The sequence below is a fragment of the Osmia lignaria genome, chromosome 7 (genome assembly GCF_051020975.1).
Source record: "Osmia lignaria lignaria isolate PbOS001 chromosome 7, iyOsmLign1, whole genome shotgun sequence".
NCBI classification, from domain to species: Eukaryota; Metazoa; Arthropoda; class Insecta; order Hymenoptera; family Megachilidae; genus Osmia; species Osmia lignaria.
Genome location: NC_135038.1, coordinates 1,604,177 through 1,631,190, shown reverse-complemented (window position 1 = coordinate 1,631,190; position 27,014 = coordinate 1,604,177). Strand labels below are relative to the sequence as shown.

The 27,014-nt window shown below is 35.2% G+C and overlaps 4 protein-coding genes and 1 long non-coding RNA gene across 10 annotated transcripts; 3 read left to right on the top strand and 2 right to left on the bottom strand.

Annotated features, from left to right (window-relative positions):
* Window positions 1-2,688: 2,688 nt before the first annotated feature.
* On the top strand, window positions 2,689-4,964 carry Kpc2 (Kip1 ubiquitination-promoting complex subunit 2). 2 transcript variants are annotated; one of them, XM_034336403.2, is made up of 8 exons: window positions 2,689-3,026; window positions 3,094-3,287; window positions 3,350-3,507; window positions 3,589-3,794; window positions 3,865-4,061; window positions 4,315-4,505; window positions 4,569-4,707; window positions 4,784-4,964. In XM_034336403.2, exons 1-8 carry the CDS (start codon window positions 2,974-2,976, stop codon window positions 4,924-4,926), a joined length of 1,281 nt encoding a protein of 426 aa, XP_034192294.1. In that variant the 5' UTR covers window positions 2,689-2,973; the 3' UTR covers window positions 4,927-4,964. The 2 variants fall into 2 exon arrangements, with proteins under 2 accessions (XP_034192294.1, XP_034192293.1); XM_034336402.2 differs by having other exon boundaries at window positions 3,583-3,794; window positions 4,784-4,963.
* Window positions 4,965-5,210: 246 nt separating this feature from the next.
* Window positions 5,211-8,569, top strand: LOC117609764 (coiled-coil domain-containing protein 25). Of its 2 annotated transcripts, none has more exons than XM_034336427.2 (5): window positions 5,211-5,426; window positions 5,549-5,596; window positions 5,662-5,768; window positions 5,841-6,223; window positions 6,291-8,569. In XM_034336427.2, the coding sequence occupies exons 1-5, from the start codon at window positions 5,402-5,404 to the stop codon at window positions 6,370-6,372; spliced, it is 645 nt and encodes a 214-aa protein (XP_034192318.1). In that variant the 5' UTR covers window positions 5,211-5,401; the 3' UTR covers window positions 6,373-8,569. The 2 variants fall into 2 exon arrangements, with proteins under 2 accessions (XP_034192318.1, XP_034192321.1); XM_034336430.2 differs by having other exon boundaries at window positions 5,220-5,426; window positions 5,677-5,768.
* A 22-nt stretch (window positions 8,570-8,591) lies between these two features.
* Window positions 8,592-11,473, bottom strand: Tgt (tRNA-guanine transglycosylase). Of its 4 annotated transcripts, none has more exons than XM_034336405.2 (9): window positions 11,331-11,472; window positions 10,790-10,933; window positions 10,637-10,726; window positions 10,335-10,488; window positions 9,796-9,928; window positions 9,553-9,714; window positions 9,315-9,483; window positions 8,881-9,230; window positions 8,592-8,734 (listed from the first exon to the last, which is right to left on the bottom strand). In XM_034336405.2, exons 1-8 carry the CDS (start codon window positions 11,388-11,390, stop codon window positions 8,886-8,888), a joined length of 1,257 nt encoding a protein of 418 aa, XP_034192296.1. In that variant the 5' UTR covers window positions 11,391-11,472; the 3' UTR covers window positions 8,592-8,734; window positions 8,881-8,885. The 4 variants fall into 4 exon arrangements, with proteins under 4 accessions (XP_034192296.1, XP_034192298.1, XP_034192297.1 ...); XM_034336407.2 differs by having other exon boundaries at window positions 11,114-11,430; XM_034336406.2 differs by having other exon boundaries at window positions 11,201-11,430.
* A 2,731-nt stretch (window positions 11,474-14,204) lies between these two features.
* LOC117609769 (uncharacterized) lies at window positions 14,205-24,950 on the top strand. The gene is made up of 8 exons (XR_004582677.2): window positions 14,205-14,582; window positions 14,689-14,881; window positions 14,947-15,022; window positions 22,301-23,068; window positions 23,129-23,204; window positions 23,295-23,389; window positions 24,579-24,717; window positions 24,787-24,950. It is a non-coding gene; the product is annotated as an uncharacterized LOC117609769 (long non-coding RNA).
* A 1,287-nt stretch (window positions 24,951-26,237) lies between these two features.
* LOC143305445 (uncharacterized) lies at window positions 26,238-26,744 on the bottom strand. Its single transcript, XM_076689113.1, has one exon. It carries the CDS (start codon window positions 26,742-26,744, stop codon window positions 26,238-26,240), a length of 507 nt encoding a protein of 168 aa, XP_076545228.1.
* Between the last annotated feature and the right edge of the window lie 270 nt (window positions 26,745-27,014).

The following is a 27,014-nucleotide window of genomic DNA, read 5'->3' as shown; positions in this document are numbered from 1 at the left end:
TAAACAGCTTTTTCCTATCTCTTACCAAATTCAAGATATAACCCGTCCCAATTGCATGACGTATCCTGTATACTTTTATTAATTAAAAAACATTTATTTAAAGAGTTAATAACTTTTTCTAACAAATTTCTCAGATTGCACGTTCCTTCGGTTCTTCAGAGTAGGCATATATTTTTCAGCAGCGAGGGGTGCTACGGTGCGCTATATAAAATCCACGCGTTCAGTCAGTCAGAATTTATCGGAGCGGGACAATTCTATCATTTGGGTTGAAAGAAGGATAGCACGATCACCGTACATCTCACTCTAAACACGCGCCAATGTTTCGCTTTCGTTCTTCAGGCGTATCGTTGCGATGCCTCTGGCGAGATGAACGTTTGAATGTGTTTGTAAAAATACTTGAGGCGCTGTTGCCTTCCTAGATCGTGTTGCGCGCACGCTAGCTGAGAATTAAACCTTTCAAGTTCATACCAGACCAGGCAAGTGGCTCCACCAGGCCCAACGAAAAAACTGCTGTAATACCGACGTCCCAAATCGGCGAGGTCACGTGCCGTGTCTACCCCCTTAAGCCTCGTACTGACTTGTGCATTTTGCCCAAACTGAAATTTCTCCGGCTATTCGCGCAAACCTTTCTACGTGGGGTACCGTAAACCTTTCTATTTGGGTTCTTTCTACCGTAAACCAGTCGAAGTCAGAATATCGTCAGGAACAGATGTCACGATCGCCAGTGCAGCGTATATTGTTATGAATACAATAATTAAAAGAAAAAGATAAACGATGGTGGATTAGTCAAATATATAAAAATAGAGCAACCTCTAGTGATGAAAATCTAATTAGAGATTTACAGGTAAAAGCTAGTGGACATTTTAAAAATTTTGTGCGGATGTCGTCAGAAGATTTTGAATTTTTAATAAATGCTATTGGCCCCAAAATACAAAAAAACGACACCAGATTTAGAAAAGCTGTGACGGTGAAAGAACGCTTAGCGATAACGCTACGTTTTTTAGCAACGGGAGATTCATATACGAGTCTTCAATATTTGTTTAAAGTGTCCAAACAATTAATATCAACAATTGCACATGTCGGATTTCAAAAATCAGTTTATGACGGTTCATCAGGCCATATCATAAACTGAGTTTTTCCGAAAGGTAAATTCCACAGCGGTCAACTAACGGTACTTGGAAATTTGTAACCGGCACAGTAAAATTGTTCGCACGAATATCCTTTGATGGACCGACAGCCGTCGGAAAGCGTTCGTTTGTGCCCAGGGCCTTCGCGAACACATAATGGGCCGTTTTCGGCGCACGAATGCTCTAGTGAGTACAACGCTACAGCCGTCGAAAAGCATTCATTCGTGCTCTGGGCCTTCGCGAACACATTAACGGACCGTACTCACATGAGCATTTTTGCCCAAACGAACGTTTTCGGCACACGAATGCTCAGGTCAGTACGAGGCTTCACATACATAAAGGCGCTAGGGGATTGGCAGACTTGCCAACCACTGAAGCGCGTGGTCGTCAGTGTTCGTTGAGCAGGAAGGGAAGGGACGGAGAGTCCCTAAAGAACGCCACCCTTATCATACTTGAAAGGGGAAATGTATGTATGTATGTATATACATATGTACTTAATGCGCGTCTCGTTATCATGCTGTTCAGTTTTCTCACAGAGAAAAAAATTTCGATGTTATGTAAAAAAGTATCGATAATCGATTAATTGATTTACAGAAACATTGACAAAAATAATCGATTATTAGGAAAAAAACTATCGATATTTAATTAATCGAAACATATTGCCCATCCCTAGCTTGGAGGGTCTGGGCGTGGTAAAACAGGCCCTCCAAACTCCCGTATTTAATGCTGTAACTAAAATTAGTTCACCCCCGGACTTCCAGGCGGCGCTGGTATCGCTACAAACACATAGAAATGATATCAGTGAGATACGCACACAAGCATATGCTCCCTATATACATGTGCATAGTCTTACCTATTCAAAACTTTGAAAAATAAAAATAATGAAAGGGAGTAAGTTCAGTGCGGGAACTGCTGATGTTGTTAATCTTTTTCTCACGAAGTATTTTTCTTCAAAATAGCTGTTACAGATCATCCAGAAATTCAGTTTTCAAGTGGAAGCACTGACTTTGGGTTACCACGTACTTCCACCCACTGCTCCATCCTCTTCTTATCCTTTTTCTCTTGAGTGAAGGAGAACATCCTTTAAAGATACATTTTAATAATTAAAATTAAATACATATATTACTAAAACACCAATGTAAACAGTTACTGTTTTCAGTAACAATTTTAAACAATTCTGTACTTACTTAATTTCTATCTTCTTCTGCTGCATCTCATCAGTAGAAGTTATTAAAAACCTAAAAACCTAGAAAAAATTTTTAAAAATATCTTTTTAAATAATAATAATAGTAATTATTATAATAATGGAATTCACGAACCTGGAAATTCAGTCACCCACGCTGTCACCATGTGCAACCATGTGCGCCATAATTCTTTTGTCTCTTTAAATTTTGAAACAATTGAAAAAGCGGCGACAAATTTCGCGGGAACATGACGTCACGATATCTTTAGTTGTGTATGTTAAAATCAGTGATACAAGCTATGCATGTAGAGAAGCGACATCAGCGCCGCCTGGAAGTCCGGGGGTGAGTTAAAATTTGCATCAAATTCACAAGAGTGGAGCTTGGAGGGCCTGTGGTAAAATGATTCGTGAACAAGATCTGACATGCGTAAAATGAAAAAACATATGTATTAACCTCAGTTATTAAGAAAACTGATGTTTCAAAATATGTGTGATTGAAATACATTTTCAAACAAAATTTTGGTGTATTATGTAAACAAATATAATATTTGTCTTATAAAATCATCAATGTAATATATCAAACACTCAACTAAAAATTGTAACAAGAATAGCTAAAGGACAAATTTGAATATTAAAGCAGACAATTCTAAAAGTTACAACAGAATGCTTTTGGCAATACCTATGCCACCAAAAAATTTCTCGGTTAATGTTATAAGGTATATCTCAAATATTAAAAATAAATTTTTTAAGTTGTTAATAGTCGATTATAATTTATTTATATAGTCTTGAAGGAAATGTTACAGATGTGGCTGTAAATTCAGATTTCACAATAGAAAAAATTAAAATAAATGTAATAAAGCATTTTTATGGTCATGATACAGCAAAAACATCGTCTCAGTTCCGTTTAATTCATTTATCCAAGTTTAAACAACTTACAGATAGATGTAGCGTGAATGATGAAGAAATCAATGAACATGGTAAAACTATAATCAACTAAACATTTTATATATAAAAATAAAAGGAATTTTATTCATTGTAGATGAATTAATATTAACAAAAATTCGTCCTGTATCAAAAGAAAATTTATCTGAAGATACCTTAAAAGGTCCAAGCGAAGAAGTAATATTACAAGCAACAAATGATCTACCTATATTTAATCCACATCATCATGTTTCATCTATTTATTGTTCTGTAGATGTAAATATATTTATATACATATATTTATATTATTCTTTTCATATAAAGAGAATTTGTATTGCAGAAATATTGTAGTTTCAGAATGAAATACGGAAAATTTTAATAACTCTTGTAAAAGCATCAGCGAAAATTTTAACGTATAGTTCAAAAGTAAACAAGTTCTGTGAAATTTTAAAAGAAAAATTAGAAATAAAATGTAAACCTACTATTGATCCAAATATTGTAAAAGTTCTAATGGAAATGGGTTACTCTCATCAAAGAGTCATAAAAGCTCTTTGTTTACGAAAGTACATAATATTATTCAGTGGTAATAATTTAAAAACAACGTTTTATAGAAAAACTTTAATTTTATTTTAGATCAAATATATCAGAAGCATTGGAGTGGTTAATAGAACATCAAGACGATTCAGATGATGATAATGATAATAGTGATGATAATGATTTAGGCATTTTAACTGAAAGAGATAATGATAATGTTGTAGCAGGTTCCAGTTTATCTGATAATACGAAAAGAAGATCTTTGAAGGAAATGTGTATTGAACTATTTAAAGGAGGTAATTACTTAGAAGTTGTAAAAGTTATAAACACATTTGTAAGACAATCAAAAAAACAATGATTTTTTGATAATATGAAAAATTCTATCAACTATTTGAAAATTTAATACTGAATTATTTTAGAAATGATATTTAGTATTTAAAATCTTTTCAAGGCATTAATATTAGGAAATTTTTATTTGTAATTTCATAATCATGAATTTTTATTAATTGTATTTTATAATTACATTTATATAAAATATTAATCACATAGAAAATCAAGGGTTGCAGAAACAAGAAAATTTGATTAATATAGTAGATCTTCTACTAGAAAGTTTTCATTTTTATAAAAAGATGGATTTCAAACCTAATTCTAAAACAGTGCAATCACTTCTAGAAATGGGATTTGATGAAAAAGGTATTATTAATGCACTAAAAGTTACTGGAAACAATCAAATTAATGCTGTAAGTGCCATGATTTTAATTCAGTAGTTGTATTTTAAATTCAGAATCTATTATTATTTTCAGTGTGAATGGTTGCTCGGAGAACGAAGACATAGTTTACAAGATTTAAATGAAGGATTTGACTCTGAGAATCCAATTTTCAAAGCGATTATGAGCAACTCGCATATTCAACTAAGTCTTACCAATCCTAAAATGTTGCTTGGTAAAATTAATTACTTTTATTAATTGTATAAAAATTATAGCAAAAATGTAATATTTAATATAAATTTGATTTTTAGTGTATTTATCTATACTAGAAACCCCAGTTTCTATAAATATGTGGTTGAGCGATCCTGAAGTGTCACCTATACTTAATCAAATCATTAAAACATATCATGCTGAAAAACATGCAATTCATATAAATCAGTATATAAATAACTAATATTATTATCACAAAAAATGAAATTGTCTTATTATAAATTTATAATAAAAAGTTCTAGAAATATTTATAATAATATAGTTTTTTATTAATTATGTTAATAAAATTATTATATATCTAATAAATTTTGTTGATACTTTATAAAATATGGCTTTTATTGTTATAGTAGATATATAATATGATATGATATAGAATTATTCAAAATACATATATATATATAAAATGCAAAGTCGTCGTACTTTAATTTTTTTTATAACTGTTAAAAAATATCATTATTAGCTCTTACGTATGTAAATGTATACACGCACATATATATATATGTATATAAAAATCTGAATATTGCTTGTTACTTTAAAACGGAAAGCATATTACTTAGTTGAAAAAAGCAATTTGTATTATAACGTTTATCGTGGTGTCGGTTTAACATTTAAGATATAATAGTGCAAGAAGTATTGAAATTAAATCGTGTTTTCTAAGAATGGTTTATTATTTTACAAGCGAAGGTATTCTTATTTATTGTTCGCTTTATATTTATTGTATATATCAATTGTAACTCTTGTATGGTGATAATAAAAATAATAGCATTTAATAAGGTTAGAATAATGTTCATAATTTTGAATTACAGTTATTCAACCACCAGTAACATTATTTATGGGAGTTGATAAATATGAAAGTAAGTTAAAAATATGAAAATTTATCATAATGTTTAAAAACACCCGTAATTCATAGGTTTTAAAGTATGCGATTTTATAGATGAAGACCTTATAAAATGGGGTTGGCCAGAGGATATTTGGTTTCATGTGGATAAATACTCATCAGCACACGTATATTTGCGTCTCAATTTTGTAAACATTTTTCATTATAAATATATGTATTATTACACATATATTAGTATTCACACATAGATGTATTTATAGGGACAAACAATAGATGACATACCAAGTGCAATTTTAGAAGATGCTGCACAATTAGTAAAAGCAAACAGTATTGAAGGAAATAAAATGAATGATGTTGATGTGGTATATACAATGTGGTCTAATTTAAAAAAAACTCAGGGTATGGAAGTAGGTCAAGTTGGTTTTCACAAAGATAAAGATGTTCGTAAGATTCATGTTGCAAAACGAATAAATACTATTGTTAATCGATTGAATAAAACTAAGCGTATAGAAGAAGTGAATTTTAGAGCAGAAAGAGAAAAACGAGACCAAATTGAACGAGAAGATAAAAAGAAACTTTTAAGGGAACAAAAGGAAAAGGAAAAAGCTGAAGAAAAACGACGAAAGGAAGAGGCAGAAATGAGGCAAGTAAACATTTATTTTATTATCAAAAAGTATTCTTAAGAGTAGTATTATTTTGTACTTTTTTAGGAGTTACAATTCCTTATTCAGTACCTGTAATATGACATCAAATGCAGAGAACAGTGGATATGACTCGGATGATTTTATGTGATGAAATTACTGATGTTTATCATAGTTTGAAACAACAGAAAAGTGTTTCTGAAACAGACAAATCTTGCAATTTAAAAGTTTAGTTTTTCATAATTTATAGCAGACAATTACAAAATCAAATATAATATCACTGAAATATGTGAATATATTAATATGATGTCAGTAGTATTGAATGAGATAAATTTGAGATATTACTGACTTTCTTTCTTTTTTTATTACAAGTTATTTCATTTCTTCTTTTGAATAAAATGGTGTATTCTCTAACATTCTCTTAGAATATGCTTTGTACTAGATTTTGAGAAACATATTTTCAACTCTTGTAATTTCATCAATTTTGTTCAAATTAAATTCAGGCTATCAAAAAATATTTCTAAGATATTGTATTTTACAACAATTGTGAAATTTCGAGATACACTTACCTGCTTGAGAAACAATCAAATTTAGTGATTCCCTACAACATTATTTAATGATGTTAATACTGTTGTTAATTTTAAACTTTTTTTAAACAAGTAAAATGCATACATAGTTATTGACGTTGCTAGAACTTTTTTGTTGGGGGGGGCAAATCCCTTAGCGTTTCTAACAGTGTCAAGTGTTTAATATTATTTAATCCGAACCTGATTTTAGAGATGGGTTACTCGAAACATCGAAATCCAAGAAAGTTTCGAAAATTTGAAATTTATATTTTTGAATGATTTGAAACCCTCGAAGCCCAGATTAGAAAAAGTAAGTGTAAAATCATTTAATAAAAAACCTCCCGCAGTATCAATAAAGAATATTATTATTAAAATAAAATGAAATACAGGATTGCCTCGTAATAAGCAACACGCTCGGGTCTGGCCTGTTGCTTATTACGGATCAGGTAGGCTATTCGGCTCGACTTTGTTCTCGAAACGGGACGATAGAGAACACGAGAAACGAGTGAGAGATCCGAGGTAGCGGCAAATCATAAAGTGATCGGCCGAGCAAGGATGTTATGTATTGAACAAGGATAGAATATAGCATGCCCTCTCATTCTCGCACTATTTCGCTTATTTCAAGGCAAATCTGCTAGACTGAGAAAACATTATACAGGGTGTCCCAGAACTGGGGTAGGAACGGAAGAGGGATGATTGGTGAGGTCATTCTAAACAACTTTTTCCTTTGCCAAAATGTTGGTTAAGGCTTCGTTTTCGAGTTATTAACGAAAAACACTGGCCAATCAGAGCGGGCCGAACCACGAGAGTGTTGGGTATGTTCCGCGCGGTCGTGATCAAGTGCCTCGGCACTATGTCGGTATGATGGGATTCGTTGAGTAGAAGTTGCATCGGATAATGAATAAAAAAAAGAAAAGAATAATTGTATCGAATTATTGATTACTCATGAACAACGAATTCTATTACACCGACGTGGTGCCGATGCACTTGATCACGACCGCGCGGAACATACCCAACACTCTCGTGGTTCGGCCCGCGCTAACGGCGCGCTCTGATTGGCCAGTGTTTTTCGATAATAACTCGAAAACGAAGCCTTAACCAACATTTTGGCAAAGGAAAAAGTTGTTTAGAATGACCTCACCAATCATCCCTCTTCCGTTCCTACCCCAGTTCTGGGACACCCTGTATATATTCCATCCTTCTACTAACCGATGTCACTGCTCAGTCGAGCGTGACAATTTATTACCCAAAACATCGGCTTCTCGCTTTCACGGAACTCTCACTTTGCGGGCGACATTAAACGAAAAGGTGGGGATAGAGATTTCCTTATTTCGAGCCGGAAAACTGTTGCTTATTACGGATCAATACTGTGTACCGACAATTTCCTATCAAAAAGAAAAAAAAAACAGTTTTAACCAGTTTAATGGTTCAATTATTTTGTTCATAATTTTAGTTAACAAGAACAATATCGTGTATCTTGTTTTCAGTTGCTTCACTTATTGCATTTCGTCCAAAACATTTATTTTTATTAAGTTACAATTTTACAAGAAAATTTTAGAATTTCAGAACCTTAGATTTTTAGAATTTTAGAATGGTGAGAGGACCTAGTCTCATCCTGGCCCCTGTCTACTTAGTTATGTCAATGTACATAGTATAAGGTATAAATATTTATTTTATACTAATCATTAGTGTTTTATCATTAAGCATTAAAATATATACAAATGTGTATAATTTAATTCTGTAAAATACATGTACAACAAAATAAGAAATATACAATATGTACTTGTGAAGTGGTTATTGCTTGGAACTGAGCTTGGCCACTTTTTGAGGTAGGTTTATTTCAGGAATTCTTCTGTCATTACCTTCCCTCGTTTGTATATACAAGATTTTGAAAAGATAGTGACCAATACTTCTCTACTTCATGTTGCATGGGCATTACTAAGAAACCTAATCATAAAGTTAATTAAAAGTAATGTAATGCTGGAGTTTCATTGGACATTGCTAATCTGTATTTACAGCTAATATGATGTAAAGAATCACTTCTATAAGGTATAACTATTAAATTTTTAACGATTACTTGACTAAACACTTACACTTGTCATAACAGATTAACGTTAACAGCTTTAAGGACATCAATTATCCACGAAGGATATTTTTTGTCTGGATATATATTTAACATATACTCTTGTATAAATTCTGGAAATCTTTGTTCGTTGATACTTTGTCTAATATTTTGCATTAACTTCATTTGAAATGCAATATTATGAACAGACAATAAATGGCATGCAGCAGTTTCTACTGTCACAATATGATGAAGATAGGCTCGTGTATATGTTTTACATGTATTACAGTCACACGATTCATCTATCGGTCTTGTATCTTTACAATATTGAATTTGTTTTAGGTTCAATTGTCCTGTTTGCACCAATGCACAGCCAAATCTCTGAAAAAATATATACACAATAAATGATTTATTTATGAAACTCTATGAGAATTTGTATAGATTGAATTTGAATTTTATAATTACTGCAGTTCTTGTAGGAAACACGCAATCAAACATATCTATTCCCAAAGCAGAACAAATAATTAAATCAATGGCAAATCCAACACCCATTAAATAACGTGGTTTATTTTTTGGAAGTATATTTGTAGTAAGGTGTACCATTTTCCAAAACTCATCTTTACTTTCTCCGCCACTAGGAACAATCAATAATAAAATAATTTCTTTTCCTTTTTTTTGCACAGAATATCGTATGAATCATTACCTTAAGCCACCCACAGCATAACCATTTACTTTACGCTTAATCAATTGATTTGCACTGTCAGATCTAAGTTTGGCATCAAGACCTCCTTGTACAATAGGAAATATACTTTGATCGTTTGCCCTTTTGTGAGCCGTTAAACATCTGTCTAACCATCTACTTGTTCTAAAATTAAATACCAGATATTAAAAAATGAATTAATAAGACAGCTAATAGGGTTATGCAAGAAACACAACACATAAGTACCTATGCATTGCTTCTTCTACTCTGGGCCCTTTTAATGTACTCTTAACTACATCATCAAGTTGCATAATTATATCTGCACCTATTATATTTTGTATTTGTATCGAGTGCTCAGGGGTCAACATACAATCCGATTCTAAAAGATAGCATAAAAATCATTGATCTTTTTCTATTATTTCCATTAGTGTAACTAGGATTTTAATCTGGGCTAGGTCCCTTATCTTTATTAACAGTATCAACTGTTTAATATTGTCTAATTTAAACTTATTTTCAATATTGTTTACTTCTTTTTATTCACAATTTCACGTAATAAGAACCTTACTGTACGTTTAGAATCTTAAAATGTTAGTATATACTTTTTTAAAAATTTGAAATTCAACAATTTGAAACATTGTGACTCTAAAATTTTTGAATTCTTGAATTTTATGACTATAAAATGTACACATTTCTAGGGGGAAGAAGGTAGATCTACTCTGGCTGTTACCTAGTTACATCAATGGTTGTTTCTAATGAAATATACATTTTTCTGAAATCTTGGATACCATTATATGGTGATTTAAATTTAACACCTTCTTCTGTAATTTCCGCTAGCTCTAATAATGATACCATTTGAAAACCACCTGAATCAGTCAGTAAAGCTCTTTTCCAATTCATGAAATTATGTAATCCTCCAGCTTTTCGCATAACATTAAGACCCTACAAAATAATTACTTTTTTATTAATTTAGTTAACTTGTTGAAGTAATTTAAATTAATTAATTTCCATAATAAAAATTACTCGATTCTAATAATTATATATAATTTTTACTATAAATTAAATAAAAATAATTTTAATAATAACCTACAGGTCTTGTTCCTAAGTGATACGTATTTCCAAGAATAATTTGACAATTCAGTTGTTCTAGTTGCTGAGGTAATAAACCTTTCAATGTGCCCTATAATAATATTAATATTGAACTTTAAAAGATACTAAATAAATTTTGAATAATGTAACTTACTTGGGTTCCTACAGGCATAAATACAGGTGTATCCACGCAATGATGAATGAGAGTTATTTTTCCAGTTCTAGCTTTTGTTGTTTGACATTCATGAAATATTTCAAAAAATAATGCTGGTTTTACGCTATTTGCCATTTTTTGAAACTAATAAAATCAAAAACAAATGATCTGTATTGTATATCACCTTTTTATGTTGAAATAATCATTTAGTATGAATATAAAAATATTTGTGATATCATTTTATTCAGTAAATTAAGTTTCTATGAAGTACTTTGTTGATTTTATAAAAAATTATACCACAGTAATACATTGGATTAATCTTACCTCACTTTATATTAAAAAATTATCAACAAGTATTTTTGTTTAATTATATCCTCATAGCTGTATGAATATATGTATATATGTACTTACAAATATAAATATAACTATTGTTTATAAAGTTTATTTTATTAAGTCAGAAACTGTATTTTTTTGTAATTATTAAATAAACTACACTTTAAAGTTAAAATATAATATATATCAATTTAATTCATCATATAACCTGCTTATTAGTATTTAAGCGATTATTATCATCACCGCTTATCACGTTATCACACTCCATAAGTATACTTCACTGAAGTGCAGTGTGGCAGTGATCAGCAGTGATGCCAGAACCGTGGGACGTGGGACAAATCTTTACCCTCTCCACGACGTCCCACGACGTCCCAGTGACTCCCCTACCGCAGTTGTTTCATCTAACACAAGCGCGTTGTCCCACGTGTCCGTGTGAGCTCTCTGCGGGTTTGGCAGAGTTCGGCTGCTCTCGTCATTTCTACGTTATCGGCTCGATGCTCAAGCCGCTAAAGCACGAGGCAGCAGCATCGACGAATCGACAAAATAACATAATTTCGTGCATGGCAATATGGCTGAATTAAGAAACCAGGAGAATCAGTTCGAATCCCGAATTTACGGTTTCAGTTCTGATTCTTAATACATTAACGTTTTTCTAATACATAAAAATACATTTTTGATACATTAATACTATGAAATACATTAACTTGGAAAGCAGTTAAAAAAAGGAGTTGAACTGCATCTTTCTTTGATATTTTTTTTAATATTTAAGTTTTATATATATACATATGTATGTACGTACATATGATAAAAGTACGTGATACAGAAGTAATTTCTTCAATTAGATATTACTGTTATTCTAACTATTACAATACGTAAATTCGAAGACATACGAGGAAAATTGGTTAGGTTAAATTGTAAGGATATAAAGAAATTTCAATCTTTAACGGTTTGTCAGTTTTATTTCTTATTCCTTACAACTATTATAATTTTATTCTCTGAATGGTCATTACAATGAAAGATGGATTAGATACAATTTGATTCCTCATTTAATTTGTTATATACATATCAGGTTTCTTGCAACTGTTGCACCTGGTCCACGCTTACACGATATTGCATATTTTACTTTCCTATAATACAACAAGGAAACAAAATTATAATATAATGATTACCATAATACAATAGAAAATGTTAAGCTTGGTATAAACCTTCTTTTTTTTGTGTACTTAATCTGCAGTTACGCTTCGTTGCTTTATAATGACTGATTTTTCTTTTGAATGAAACTTCCACTAGCGTATTGATGAAATTTTTCGATTAAAACAAGATCAAACACGACGTAATTTGAATTATAGTTACTTTATATATTTGCATTAGGCTTTAAATAAATAAGTAAATATAATGCAAATTATGTCGTGTTTGGTCTTATTTTAATTTGGTCTTACTTTATTTCATTTCGATGGCCCTTGAAATATAAAAAGCGGCACAAAATATCCTGGATTTTTAATATTTGTTGATCGGTTGTGTATTCTACATAATATCGAAAATATGTTGAGTTTGCTACAAACTGCTACACCCGATCCGTACAGGAGACTGGTAAAATGCTGATTACTTAAGAAAAGCATCCCGAAAATAAATCTGTTGTCAGATTTATTAAAATTTTTTTAGACAGATAACTTAGTATATTCTTTCAGCATAGAATGTGTTATTATGCTGGATTTTCCCGATTCTCCTGAAAGTGTGCGAGGCTGGCAGAACGTCACAGCTCGAGCGAGTTCTTGAATGCTGGCGAACGTAGAAAAAGACAAATAGCGAAAGAGAAGGAGGTCCGAGAATTAAAGGGCCCGAGAAAAAACATTTGAGTGAGACAATATTAATTTAACCATAACTTTTTTATTTTTCATTTTTGCTAAATGAAACTTTTACCAATGTAATTGGAAGGTTCTTCTGATCAAAATAAGACCAAACACGACATAATTTGCATTATATTTACTTATTTATTTAAAACCTAATGCAAATATATAAAGTAACTATAATTCAAATTATGTCGTGTTTGATCTTGTTTTAATCGAAAAATTTCATCAATACGCTAGTGGAAGTTTCATTCAAAAGAAAAATCAGTCATTATAAAGCAACGAAGCGTAACTGCAGATTAAGTACACAAAAAAAACAAGGTTTATACCAAGCTTAATATTTTCTATTGTATTATCGTAATCACTATATTATAGTTTTGTTTCTTTGGTTGTATTATAGGAAAGTAAAATATGCAATATTGTATAAGCGTGGACCAGGTGCAATAGTTGCAAGAAACCTGATATGTATATAACAAATTAAATGAGGAATCAAGTTGTATCTAATCCAACTTTCATTGTAATGACCATTCAGAGAATAAAATTATAATAGTTGTAAGGAATAAGAAATAAAACTGACAAACCATTAAAGATTGAAATTTCTTTATATCCTTACAATTTAACCTAACCAATTTTCCTCGTATGTCTTCGAATTTACGTATTGTAATAGTTAGAATAACAGTAATATCTAATGGAAGAAATTACTTCTGTATCACGTACTTTTATCATATGTACGTACATACATATGTATATATATAAAACTTAAATATTAAAAACAATATCAAAGAAAGATGCAGTTCTCCTTTTTTTAACTGCTTTCCAAGTTAATGTGTTTCATAGTATTAATGTATCAAAAATGTATTTTTATGTATTAGAAAAACGTTAATGTATTAAGAATCAGAACTGAAACCGTAAAATCGGGATTCGAACTGATTCTCCTAGTTTCTTAATTCAGCCATATTGCCATGCACGAAATTATATTATTTTGTCGATTCGTCGATGCTGCTGCCACGTGCTTTAGCGGCTTGAGCATAGAGCCGATAACGTAGAAATGACGAGAGCAGCCGAACTCTGCCAAACCCGCAGAGAGCTCACACGGACACGTGGGACAACGCGCTTGTGTTAGATGAAACAACTGCGGTAGGGGAGTCACTGGGACGTCGTGGGACGTCGTGGAGAGGGTAAAGATCACTGATGCCAGGCCAGAACCGTGGGACGTGGGACAAATCAGACCTCCAAGCTCCACTCTTGTGAATTTGATGCAAATTTTAACTCACCCCCGGACTTCCAGGCGGCGCTGATGTCGCTTCTCTACATGCATAGCTTGTATCACTGATTTTAACATACACAACTAAAGATATCGTGACGTCATGTTCCCGCGAAATTTGTCGCCGCTTTTTCAATTGTTTCAAAATTTAAAGAGACAAAAGAATTATGGCGCACATGGTTGCACATGGTGACAGCGTGGGTGACTGAATTTCCAGGTTCGTGAATTCCATTATTATAATAATTACTATTATTATTATTTAAAAAGATATTTTTAAAAATTTTTTCTAGGTTTTTAGGTTTTTAATAACTTCTACTGATGAGATGCAGCAGAAGAAGATAGAAATTAAGTAAGTACAGAATTGTTTAAAATTGTTACTGAAAACAGTAACTGTTTACATTGGTGTTTTAGTAATATATGTATTTAATTTTAATTATTAAAATGTATCTTTAAAGGATGTTCTCCTTCACTCAAGAGAAAAAGGATAAGAAGAGGATGGAGCAGTGGGTGGAAGTACGTGGTAACCCAAAGTCAGTGCTTCCACTTGAAAACTGAATTTCTGGATGATCTGTAACAGCTATTTTGAAGAAAAATACTTCGTGAGAAAAAGATTAACAACATCAGCAGTTCCCGCACTGAACTTACTTGGTAATAACTCTTATATAATTTTTATAACATATGTAAATAATTGTTAACGAAAATATTTATTACAGTGTCTGAGGCTGCCTTTATTAAAATAGAGCAACAAGACATCTGGATGCAAATGAAAAGAAGAAAAAGAAGAAGATTGTAAGTATCCAGTTTACATATACAATATATAAAAGCATTAACATGGTATTAATACACTGAGGTATACATAATAATACTTCTAGCATGAAGTGTATGTATAATATTATATAATTTTGTTCTTATAGTTAAACCTGACCACCAGGGGTCAGTAAAAGTAGTAAAAGTTTAATATATGGAAATGTATTATGGAAATTACTCCACATATATTGTTATAATTTTTTCCCTTTCATTATTTTTATTTTTCAAAGTTTTGAATGGGTAAGACTATGCACACGTATATAGGGAGCATATGCTTGTGTGCGTATCTCACTGATATAATTTCTATGTGTTTGTAGCGACACCAGCGCTACCTAGAATTCCGGGGGTGAACTAATTTTCGTTACAGTATTAAATACGGGAGTTTGGCCTGGGACAAATTTTTACCCTCTCCACGACGCACAGTGGCGAATTTGCCCGAATTCGTGGCCAAAATTAATATTTTGGTATCTGATGCAAATTAATGAAATAACTTACAGTATTATGGTTCTAGAATGATAATAATGTACTTTTTTAATAAAAAATATTAATTTCTTATACAATATGACTTTAAAATCATGTTTAAATTATTAGATTGAGTAGCATATCTTTTCTTTTTACATGGATTGATTTTTTAGACCATTCCACATGATGAAGTGTTAAATTTCAATATTAGAAGAAGGAAAAATGTACAATATAATACATATATACATTAATATACATGAAACAAATAATATTTACAGATAAACATACATATATATATATATAGATTATTCCAAAATATTCTAAAAAAATTTATTCTAAATTGTTCTAAACATCATTCCCGTTCTTCTTCTTCTACTTCTTCTTCTTCTTCTTCTTCTTCAAATTCATGAATATTTGGAATGTCGAAGAATTGAATAACATCTGGAGGATATGTTTTTCCTTTTTTCGGCCATACTTTCCTCGTACTGCTTATATATGGATCTGACGATACCAATAAATTGTGATAAATGTCCTCCATAGTTTTTATTCTGGAAAATTTTCTAGAATGATGCTCCCGAAATTTCTTAATATCTTTATTCCGGGACTCTTGAGCTTCTTCACCTAGTTGTCCGATTGGAAGGATTGCGTGTTTAATTATGTCTCCAGAATGAAATAATATTTTGTGGACAGTTGTGGGCATATTGTATCATGGATAAAGTGCCACAAATTTCTGTGCAGTATCGATGCAATACAGTTTAAAAGGTTCTATTTTTATTGGGTAGGTACTAGAAATAATGGCTAAAATAACATGAAATCGTTGTATTATTTCCTCATCCAATCCTGTGATGTTTGCAGAAGATGTAGAATTTGTGAAAAATCGGCGAGCGGTATTACCATCGTTGCTGGTACCAAATCCCGGTTTCGGTTTGTCCACAATCAAACCCATTTCAGTTCTGAAACGCTCCTGAATTCGTTTCTTATTTTCTAACACTTTCTTTTTATTTTCATCCCCACGAGCTTGCCACTGACGAATATTTAGCTTATATGATAAATGTAATAAACATTCGAAAAAGCGAATCCACGCATGTAATGGCGATATACCAAATTGTAATGCTGATTCGTTGTTAATAGTTTGATGCATTACTAAGTCTATATTATTAAAATCCTTACTAGTTAACATCAAGCAGGTAAAGCAGCGTACTCGCTACCCTATGCCATAAACGACCCGCTCCACGAACCATGCGGCCAGTAAACAAATGATAATAACTCATAAGGTCGCAAAAAGTCGCAGCTAAATGAAGCAGACAAAATGTTAAATGTAAAAAAGAACTCCAATGTCATAAATGTACCCATCGTCATATTGCCAAAACTATGTAACCGTAGGATTGAAAATACAAAACAGGTAGAAGACTGTATTCATCGCCTGTGGTATAAACATACCCTACTTATCAAATTGCTAGACCCTTTTAACCGTAGGAATAAGAACATCAAGCAGGTAAAGCAGCGTACTCGCCATCCTATGCTATAAACGACCCGCTCCACGAACCGTGCGGCCAGTAAACAAATGATAATAACTCATAAGACCGCAAAAAGCCGCAGCTAAATGAAGCAGATACTTGTTCAGTAATCTTCAAGGTTTCATTTAAAAAAAAAATTACCGGTCGATCTTGGTCGATGGACAACTTTTTCATTAATCAAGTAGAAAAATGTATAGGTCTTGTATTTTTATCTATCGCACCTTTAATAATTAAGAAAACGTAATAACACTGGGATGTATATTAACTAAGAACATGCTAGTTTACATCAATACTGATAAACTAGCATCATAGCCCGATAATAAATCACTAAGCTACTTTTAAGGCGATGCGAGTGTCGAAAACTTTACCGACAGTCCCTAGAAAAATCCCTAGACGCGAGTTTTCGGTTTTCGTCGTCATTTCTAAACAGAATGCAAAAAAATTTGAGGGACGTGTCCAGAAGGCCCTAAAGAATGGCGCTGTGGTCCTTATTTTACCCAAATCGTCAAAAAGTTATAAAATATTGAAATTTGTGTCTGTCCACAGTCAAGAAAATGGCGGAACGGACTCACCTGCATTAATTTATTTGTAATATAAACATTTTTGCGAAACGAATGTCCAAATAGAGACCAGAGCGCCATTCTTTGGGTCGGATAGAGCAAAACGAGCACCCAGGGGATGGTGTACAAGCTTTCGTTTAGACGAAAACCGAAAACTACGATTTCGTTGATTTTTCACTCGCGAAAGACGTCAAAAAGGTAAAACAGACCACAAATTTAGCTGCGAGTGCCTCTACACTGACGATTTCCTTTAGAAGGATAAACTAACCTTAGACATTCGATTTATAGGAATTCAGAGTATAATATCGGGACATATAAAAAAAATAACTTTAGACATTCGATTTGTACGAATATTCTTCCCTTGGTTATGTTAGATTACAAAAAATGTATATATAACATTTGCCTGAAGGAGTTAGGTCATTCATATATTTCATAGGTCATGTGTACAATATCGTATTTTATATTTTGTCTGTTACGTATGTACATAATATAGTTATCGCAGCATCCGTGTGTCATTTAGGTGTATGCGAACAGTGACGTAAATAGCATGCCGTTAGTTGGATGCAATAACTGAGGTGGCGCTGAAATCAGTTTCTGTTCGGCCAAATTTTCGATGAAACGTTGACTGTTTTACCAACGCGGAATTCGGAGTTCGGCCTCGACGCTCGCATCGCCTTAATTATGGTCGAAAAAACTGACGTTACAAAAATGCCAACTTTGAACTCGTATATCTCTAACAGAATTACATATAAAAGATTGACAATAGGAGGAAAATATGCTCTGATAATTCATAAATGAAATACGCTACGAAGATTTTTCAAATTCGCAAAAAAAATTTTTTCACTTTTGGCCACGATTTCGGGCAAATTCGCCACTGTGCGACGTCCCAGTGTCTCCCCTACTTCAGTTGCTTCATCTAACACAAGCGTGTTGTCCCACGTGTCCGTGTGAGCTCTGCGGGTTCAGCTGCTCTCGTCATTTCTACGTTATCGGCTCGATGCTCAAACCACCAAAGCACGTGGCAGCAGCATCGACGAATCGATAAAATAATATAATTTCGTCCATGGCACTATGGTAGAAGTGAGAAACCATGAGAAACCAGGAGATTCAGTTCAAATCCCGATTCTACGGTATCAGGTGATGCGAGCGTCGAGGCCGAACTTCGAATTCCGCGTCGGTAAAACAGTCAACGTTTCATTGAAAATTAGGCCGAACAGAAACTGATAACAGCGCTACCTCAGTTATTGCATCCAACTAACGGCATGCTATTCTACGTCACTCTTCGCATACACCTAAATGACACACGGATGCTACGATAGCTATATTACGTTACAGCCAAAGTATAAAATACGATACTGCATACATGACCTAGGAAATGTATGAATGACCTAACTCCTTCAGCCAAATATTATATATACATTTCTTGTAATATAACATAACCAAGGGAAGAATATTCCTACAAATCGAATGCCTAAAGTTAGTTTTTTTAAAAATAATATGTCCCGATATTGTATTCCGAATTCCTTCAAATCGAATGCCTAAGGTTAGTTTTTTTAAAAATAATATGTCCCGCTATTGTGCTCCGAATTCCTACAAATCTTGCCCTTTCCGACCGAATAGGAGAATAGTAATGTATGCACTGTTAGAGCATAGGCTTATTAGCGAGCAATTAGTCCAAATTGTACCGTGTTTGGTATCATTTTACTCAGAAAAACGTCACAAATATCTTGGTAAAAGGTTTATAAAAAGAAATGAAAAATAACAAACTTCAGTCGTTGCATTAGTATTACCTCACTCATATATTCGATCCCAGATCATATTACACTACTCAACGAGCGAACTTCCCGGCATCTCAAGGAGTATACCCCCCAGTAGTGGGGATGAATTTTTCGTTTTCATAGAATCTTTACTATTGAATCAAATGCCTGGGCCTATAGAAAAAGGAGCGTCCGTAATTGCAGAAGAGAAATCTAAATTCCTGATTTTTTATATTAATTCGAAGTTTTTTATAAAAATACGTTAGCTCAAAATTTTTGTTCTTGCCGCGAATTCACAATGGGATTGAAAGCACTATCTGAATTATTTTCCCTTTATATCAATAATTTCTTGTACATTATTGCATTTTTTCATGTTTTCAATGATCTCGTGACATATGGGTTGAAAATCGCTATTGTAGTCGATAGAACGTCGCGTGGAAAAGAAATTCACGCGTCGAAGCCCATCGCTTCTTCCAGGCTCGAGCGTGTTGTTCTTCACGATACATTGTATCGTCGTCGACGTTTCGGTCAACGCACACATGTTCACATATACGAGCTGCGAATGAGCGCGCGGTCGAGCATAGAAAACGAATGAACTGCGCCCTACAGAATAAACGAGGAACTAAATTTCTGGTCTGTTTCACCTTTCTGACGTCTTTCGCGAATGAAGAATCAACGAAATCGTAGTTCTCAAATTACTTCTTCCTGGAGACTTATACATCATCCCTTGGGTGCTTATTTTATTCTCTCTGACCCAAAGAATGGTAGTCCGGTACCCATTTGGACAAACTATTGGCAGAAATGTTTATATTACGAATAAATTGATGCTGGTGAGTCCGATCCGCCATTTTCTTGACGGTTGACACACATAAATTTCAATATTTTATAATTTTTTGACGATTTGGATAATATAAAGACCAGACTACCATTCTTTAGGGCCTCCTGGACATGTCCCTCAAATTTTTTTGCATTCTGTTTAGAAATGACGACATAATTTGAGAACTCGGGTCTAGGGATTTTTCTAGGGACTGTCGATAAAGTTTTCGACGCTCGCATTACCTTCAGAGTCGAAAACTTTACCGACGGTCCCTAGAAAAACAATCGTTTGTACCGTGCCGCGATACCTATTCTACGTTCGTACACAACATGCGACGTGTTGCATGTTGCATGTTGCGTGTTTGATGTATCTTTGGTGTACGGTGTGCCTTATACATATGTACAGTTTTATTATTATTTTAATAAATAAATATAATTCAAATCATATCGTGTTTGGTACCATTTTAATCAGAAAAATCTCACAAATGCGTTAGTAAATGTTTCATTAAGAAAAAGTTAAAAATAAAAAAGTTTTTTGATTGAATTAGTATTAGTCACACCGATACGTTTCGGCTCTTTCCTTTGATCATCGGACCTCTCTCTTTCTGCCACTGTCTGTCCTTTTCTACGTTCACGCTTGGCTTCTCGTCGCGTGTAACCCGAGATTCGACACCTCGACTGGATATATGCAACGCCTGGGTCCCAAAGTTTGTTGCATACAGTAAAAGCTGGATATATGCAACAAAGATTGGGACCCAGACGTTGCATATGTCCAGTCGAGGTATCGAATCTCGGGTTACACGCGACGAGCAGCCAAGCGTGAACGTAGAAAAGGACAGACAATGGCGCAAAGAGAGAGGTCCGATGATCAAAGGAAAGAGCCGAAACGTATCGGTGTGACTAATACTAATTGAATCAAAAAACTTTTTTATTTTTGACTCTTTTTTAATGAAACTTGTACTAGCGCATTGGTGAGATTTTTGTGATTAAAGTGGTACCAAACACAATATAGTTTGAATTATAATTACTTGCTAAAATTGATGTTAAAAGTTGGCGAAAAGCAAAGGACGATTGGAAATGAAAACCGGTTGCGGTGTCGGCTCGGGTTTCAAACGTTGCATATATCCAGCCGAGGTGTCGATTCTGGGCATTTAAACGTTGCATATATCCAGCCGAGGTGTCGATTCTGGGTATTTAATATTGCATATATCCAGCCGAGGTGTCGATTCTGGGCATTTAAACGTTGCATATATCCAGTCTTGGTATCGATTCTGTGTCCGTACAAATCGTTTGTACCGTGCCGCGTTACCTATTGTACGTTCGTACAAATCGTTTGTACCCTGCCGCGTCACCTATTCTACGTTCGTACACAACATGCAACGTGTTGCATGTTGCATGTTGCGTGTTTGATGTATCTTTGGTGTACGGCCTGCCTTGTACATATGTACAGTTTTATTATTATTTTAATAAATAAATATAATTCAAATTATATCGTGTTTGGTACCATTTTAATCAGAAAAATCTCACAAATGCGTTAGTAAAAGTTTCATTAAGAAAAAGTTAAAAACAAAAAAGTTTTATCGTTCAATTAGTATTAGTCACACCGATTACGGTCGGATCATATTACACGGTTTCCTCGCCGAGCGGCTCGGTTCGGCTTACGGGGATCCCCCCAAGTGGAGGGGATAGCGATGTTGCATATATCCAGCCAAACTTTTGTTGCATATATCCAGCTTTTACTGTATATCCAGCTTTTACTGTACACCGTTTGTAAACAGAGAGATATATAAAGCGCGGGGAATCATTCGAAACCCTGGGGCTATTCATCATCTCAAACATTTCACTCGTTTGCTTTGTCTAAGTTTATAAGAGAGCTTCTCTATGACTTTAACGATAATTCAACGTGACTAAGATCTAATTCGTCATGGGGTTCATTTTTATAAAATAAAAGAAGAGGCGTAAAATGAACAAGATTATCGCGTCTCATAAAAAGATTATCCTCTACATAATGTATAACAGGCAAAAGGGAAGGATCTACTGTAGGTCTATTTATTTCATTATCTAAATTATTGACCAATACTGTACTTCTACTATTTTCACCGCTCTCGACATTATTAAGATTTATAATCTTTATCTTTTTCTTTACAGAAACTGTTAACGAGGTCACAAATCCCCTTGGGAATCCCAGCCAACTTGTCCACGCTACCTGGTCTCCCTGCCAAGGCATTCCACAACATCAACCCTAGAACCATGCAAGCACGTATCCATGCGCGCTGGGCATTGTACAGGTAGAGCGCGCAAATGCACGTTGGTCTGCCCGACATAGCACGAATCATGGCACGCTGGGCAAATTAATGGCCTGTTCGGTTGGAAACATTTCACCGAGCCACACCCGCATGTAAGTCTGGGGTGGATTTCACGGTGGGTCCAGCACATCCACTAGCTGCGACCTCATCACACTCTCACCCGAAACCACTGTTCGAGGCGAGGACAAAACCACACAGTCACGGGGATCACACCCCTGCGCTGGCACAAGCTGCACCGGGACCACACAGGCACCCTCATGGGATGATCCCTTCAGAGATTTAAATAAACTTCCTGATGATACTGCTTCCAAATACAAAGTTCCTTGCACTTTGTTGGTGACCTCGTTTTATTTAGCCGCTGCCTTTCCACGCGCCAGGAATGCAGAGGCCACTAGCGACTCATTATTAACGAACTGCATTTCATCCATCCCGGCCGTTTCAGAACCTGCAACTGGTGTCCCACCTGCGCAGGCTAGCACCCTTTCCAGACACCGCGAACCGGGATTGGAATCCACGCTAGACCGTACGGTAAATGGTAGAGGATCTGAATTTATGCAGGTGTCTACGGGGTTCCGTGAAAGTGCGTCGGCATTGGCGTTAACCTTTCCAGGTTTGTACACTACAGTATAATCATACTCATTCAATCTAGTACGCCACCTCATAATTTTAGACGTTGGATCCCTGACACTGTGTAGCCAAACTAAAGGTCTATGGTCAGTAAGCAACGTAAATTGCCGGCCAAAAAGGTAAGGTCGAAAATGTTCCACTCCAAACAAAACTGCTAACAATTCTTTCTCGATTTCAAAGGATTTCCTTGAAGAAAATTTTCTTTTCAGAAATTGAAGGAAACTGGTGGTCACGATTCGAATTTATGAAGCGACGATCCCGGCGCACTCGACAATCCGCAGAAATATGCCCGGCCTTTCCACAGGTAAAACATTTGTGGTCCGCGTTTCCGCGATCAGAACTTTAGAATTTACATCAGAAACGTTTATGTTCTGAGAAGTCCGCGATGAATTTACGTGAGTCTCAATTTTTGATGCTAATTTAATTGCTGCTCTTAAATCTTTAACGTCATCATTAGAAAGAATACTCGCGACAACGTCGTTTCCCAATCCCCATAAAAATCCAGTCACCGCGCTCGTCATGAGCAATTTTTTAATGCCCCCAAATTCCTCTGAATTCAAATCTTCTTTCGCCGCCTGTACCCCGCGATCTAAAATATCATTTACCCGGAACCCATATTCTTCGATCGATTCGCTTTCATGACGGCGAACGGTCTTCAACTCATTTTGAGTATCATTTAAATTAAAACTTTGGGCGAACGTGGATTTGATCAGAGCTATCAACTCCTCCACAGTTTCCGGTTCGTCATCACCCACTATGCCCCTGTAAACCCGGTGTTGCATTCGATTCCGAATTATAGCGAGCAAAAGAGTTTTGTCCTCGGTTTTGGCTAAGGTGTCGGCAAGCTTAGATTGAGCAATAAAATGGTTTATTTGGGATGGCTTTCCATCAAAATGAGGAATAAAACCTTTTACTACGTCATATTGGGTACCCGTAAAGGTTTTTGAAAGTTTAGGCGATGACGTGACCGCGTCCTTAGTCATATTGTCCTTGGAAGGTTGCAATGACTCTAAATTTAAAGTATTTATCGGATGTTCATTCGCATCCGAAGAGGAATTCAAAACATTAGAAGGTAATGGCCTAGGTGGAATCATTAGCGTGTTATTTGCCGTGCTGCTAGAAGAAACACATACGCCGCCCGGCTTACCCCAACTCTGTATTATAGACTGGGCAGGTACAAGAGATGACTCCTGTAATTGGGGTTTAAATCTTCCAATTGAGGAAGAAGACTCTATGCTGGGAGATTCTACTGAGCTTTCTTCCTCAAGTATAACGCTATCACCACGCAGACTATTTTTGCGACCCTTTCTCCTTCTGGCCCTTATTAGTTTCGTTAAAAACGGCGGCGTCTTATCGAATTAGAATTAACGATTACAACTAATATTCTATAGTTTAATTGCTTATATTCTAGACTTACAGTTCTGTCGCAACGATCAATTTATAATCCGTAAGAAGTCACTTAAAGTTTTGTTTAACTAATCCTTCTTTTACAGGTGTACGGCTCCATCCGTCGGCGACCCGTTGATCAGGTTGACCTCGGTTTATGGGAAAATCCCTTAGTACTCCAGCTCGATGGTCCCCAATTCAGCAACAGGTACTCTAATAAAATCCGTCCGCAGTCAGCTGCTTCAGGTAGGCCTCAGCTCCGTGAGCAGTCCGCTCAGGTCTCTGGATTTTATTTCGTCCTCTCTTATGCTCCAGGAATGAATCAACGATGACGTGGACGAGATGCGCGTGATTTCGGTGGATGGCTTGCACGGCAGCCGAAATCACCTGACTCCGGTATCTACCCTTCGCTCTTGGGGAAACCGTGCCAAAACCCAAGAGGGAGAAGTTGCACTAAACTTTGTCCACTTATTTATAATGTAACAGTTCAATAAAATAGTTTGTAGAATGTTTAATTAACTGTTTAATACACACCCGCGAGCTGATAAAGTAATTTAAGTGTACATAAGTTTGTCATAATCACTTTATTTAACTATTCAGTTATTTCACTGTTTGAAATTGTTTTCTCCGAATTATCACCTTTTAAATTGTCACCTTTTGAATGTTTATCACCTTTTAAATGTTTATCCCCACTTTTGAACTATCCCTTTTTTAAGTATCCCACCGCTGTCACCAAATATGTTGCGTGTCCGTTCGCGGAAAATAGGGATATTTGGGGAATTAAGGCGCAGGTATGACAATCCGTGGAGCGCCGAGGCGCTCCGCTCGCAAGGCGCGGATGAAAATAACAAACTCTAATTATCGGTTACTGTACTTTAATATTTTAAAGGTTTATTCAGGCTGACTGGTAACTTGTGTTTACAATTTATCGCGTGAGAAGGATTTGTCTAATTGACTGACAAAATCATTCTGACGATTCTGCGCTTGGCGAAGATCTTCGCGCGTTGTCGTTCGATGCCCCTTCGTTCGTGGATCCTGGATCCTCCCTCAGGATTATCCCTCGTCCAATGGTGGAGGAGTCCACTCCGTCCCGCGTAGGCCCCTTCTCCTGGTTATGGTCCACCCTCAGGCGCGTGGAAGTGGAGGCGCTCCGCCAAGACGCTAGAACGTTGCAGCGCACATGTGCTACGAGAAGGCGTGGGACCCAGAGAAATTAGGAAACGACAAGACCTTGTACTTGCCAAAGCAACTCTTAAGGAAATTTACGACCCTCTTAGAGTGTATGAAAAGACAGGATATCGAAAAAGACTTCGTAGTTTTTAAGGACCGTTCGTGACTTGGTCGAAAACAACGAATTGGCTATGGTCTATCATAAATTAGTCTTTTAGGAATTTTCGAAGTGAAACTATTCCATTCTCTGGACTTCCGGCCTTCTCTCAGCTTGATCACCCACGTCGAGGGGTTTACAATTTAATCTTTGTCTATTTATATAAGTGTACGCACAGATGATGTTTGAATTTCGCTCTTAATTTATGACCACCGATACAAAAGGTCCTCCAAGAACATTCAAGACATATCGATACAACAGACTATCGATAAATATTCCCATGGCAGTGTCGCCATAACACTCTAAACATATTCACGTGATAACGTTTCACGTTACAATACGATGGCGCATCGAACGCCAGCAACGCTGGTCGCTGGTCGCTACATCACTCCCCTCCGAGTGAGCTACAAATCTTTAACTCACGATTCTTATTTAAATCTTACTTGAATCTTACTTTCTTTGCATATGTCTTTGACTTGCTTTTTGTGGTGTCGTCAAGTGTACTCTCGCAAAACGCTGGCTTGAGCCTTTCGACAGAAACATTTATGTCTCTATCCTTATACCTAATTCTAAAAACGTGATCCGTAATCCGTTCTAGGACCTCAAATGGACCCTCATAAGGCGGTTCAAGGGATTTCCTTACTGTGTCTACCCGTACAAAAACATGCGAGCAGGAATGCAATGACTTGTGCACAAATGAATTAGGTTTCCCGTGATGCGAAATTGGACGAGGCTTAACTTGTCGAATATGCTGTCTGAATTTTTCTACAAAAATCTGCGGATCAATTTCTTCATCCGCATGTATAAAAAATTCTCCAGGCAGTCTGATCGGAGCACCATACAACATTTCGGCAGCAAACGCCTTTAAATCTTCCTTGTAACTGGCTCGGAGTCCCAGCAACACTGTCGGAAGAATTTCGACCCAATTTTTGGTCTCATGGCACATTATGGGAGCTTTTAATGACCGATGCCACCTTTCAATCATCCCATTTGGCTGGGGGTGGTACGTTGTTGTACGTGTCTTGGTACAACCGATTAATTTACTCAACGCTTGGAATATTTGTGACTCGAACTGCGTGCCTTGATCCGATGTGATTGTTGTTGGAGCTCCGAATCTCGCAATCCAGTTTGCATAATATGGCTGTTGCCACTTTATCTGCTGAACTATCCGTGAGCGGCACTGCTTCTGGCCACCTGGAGTATCTATCTATTATTG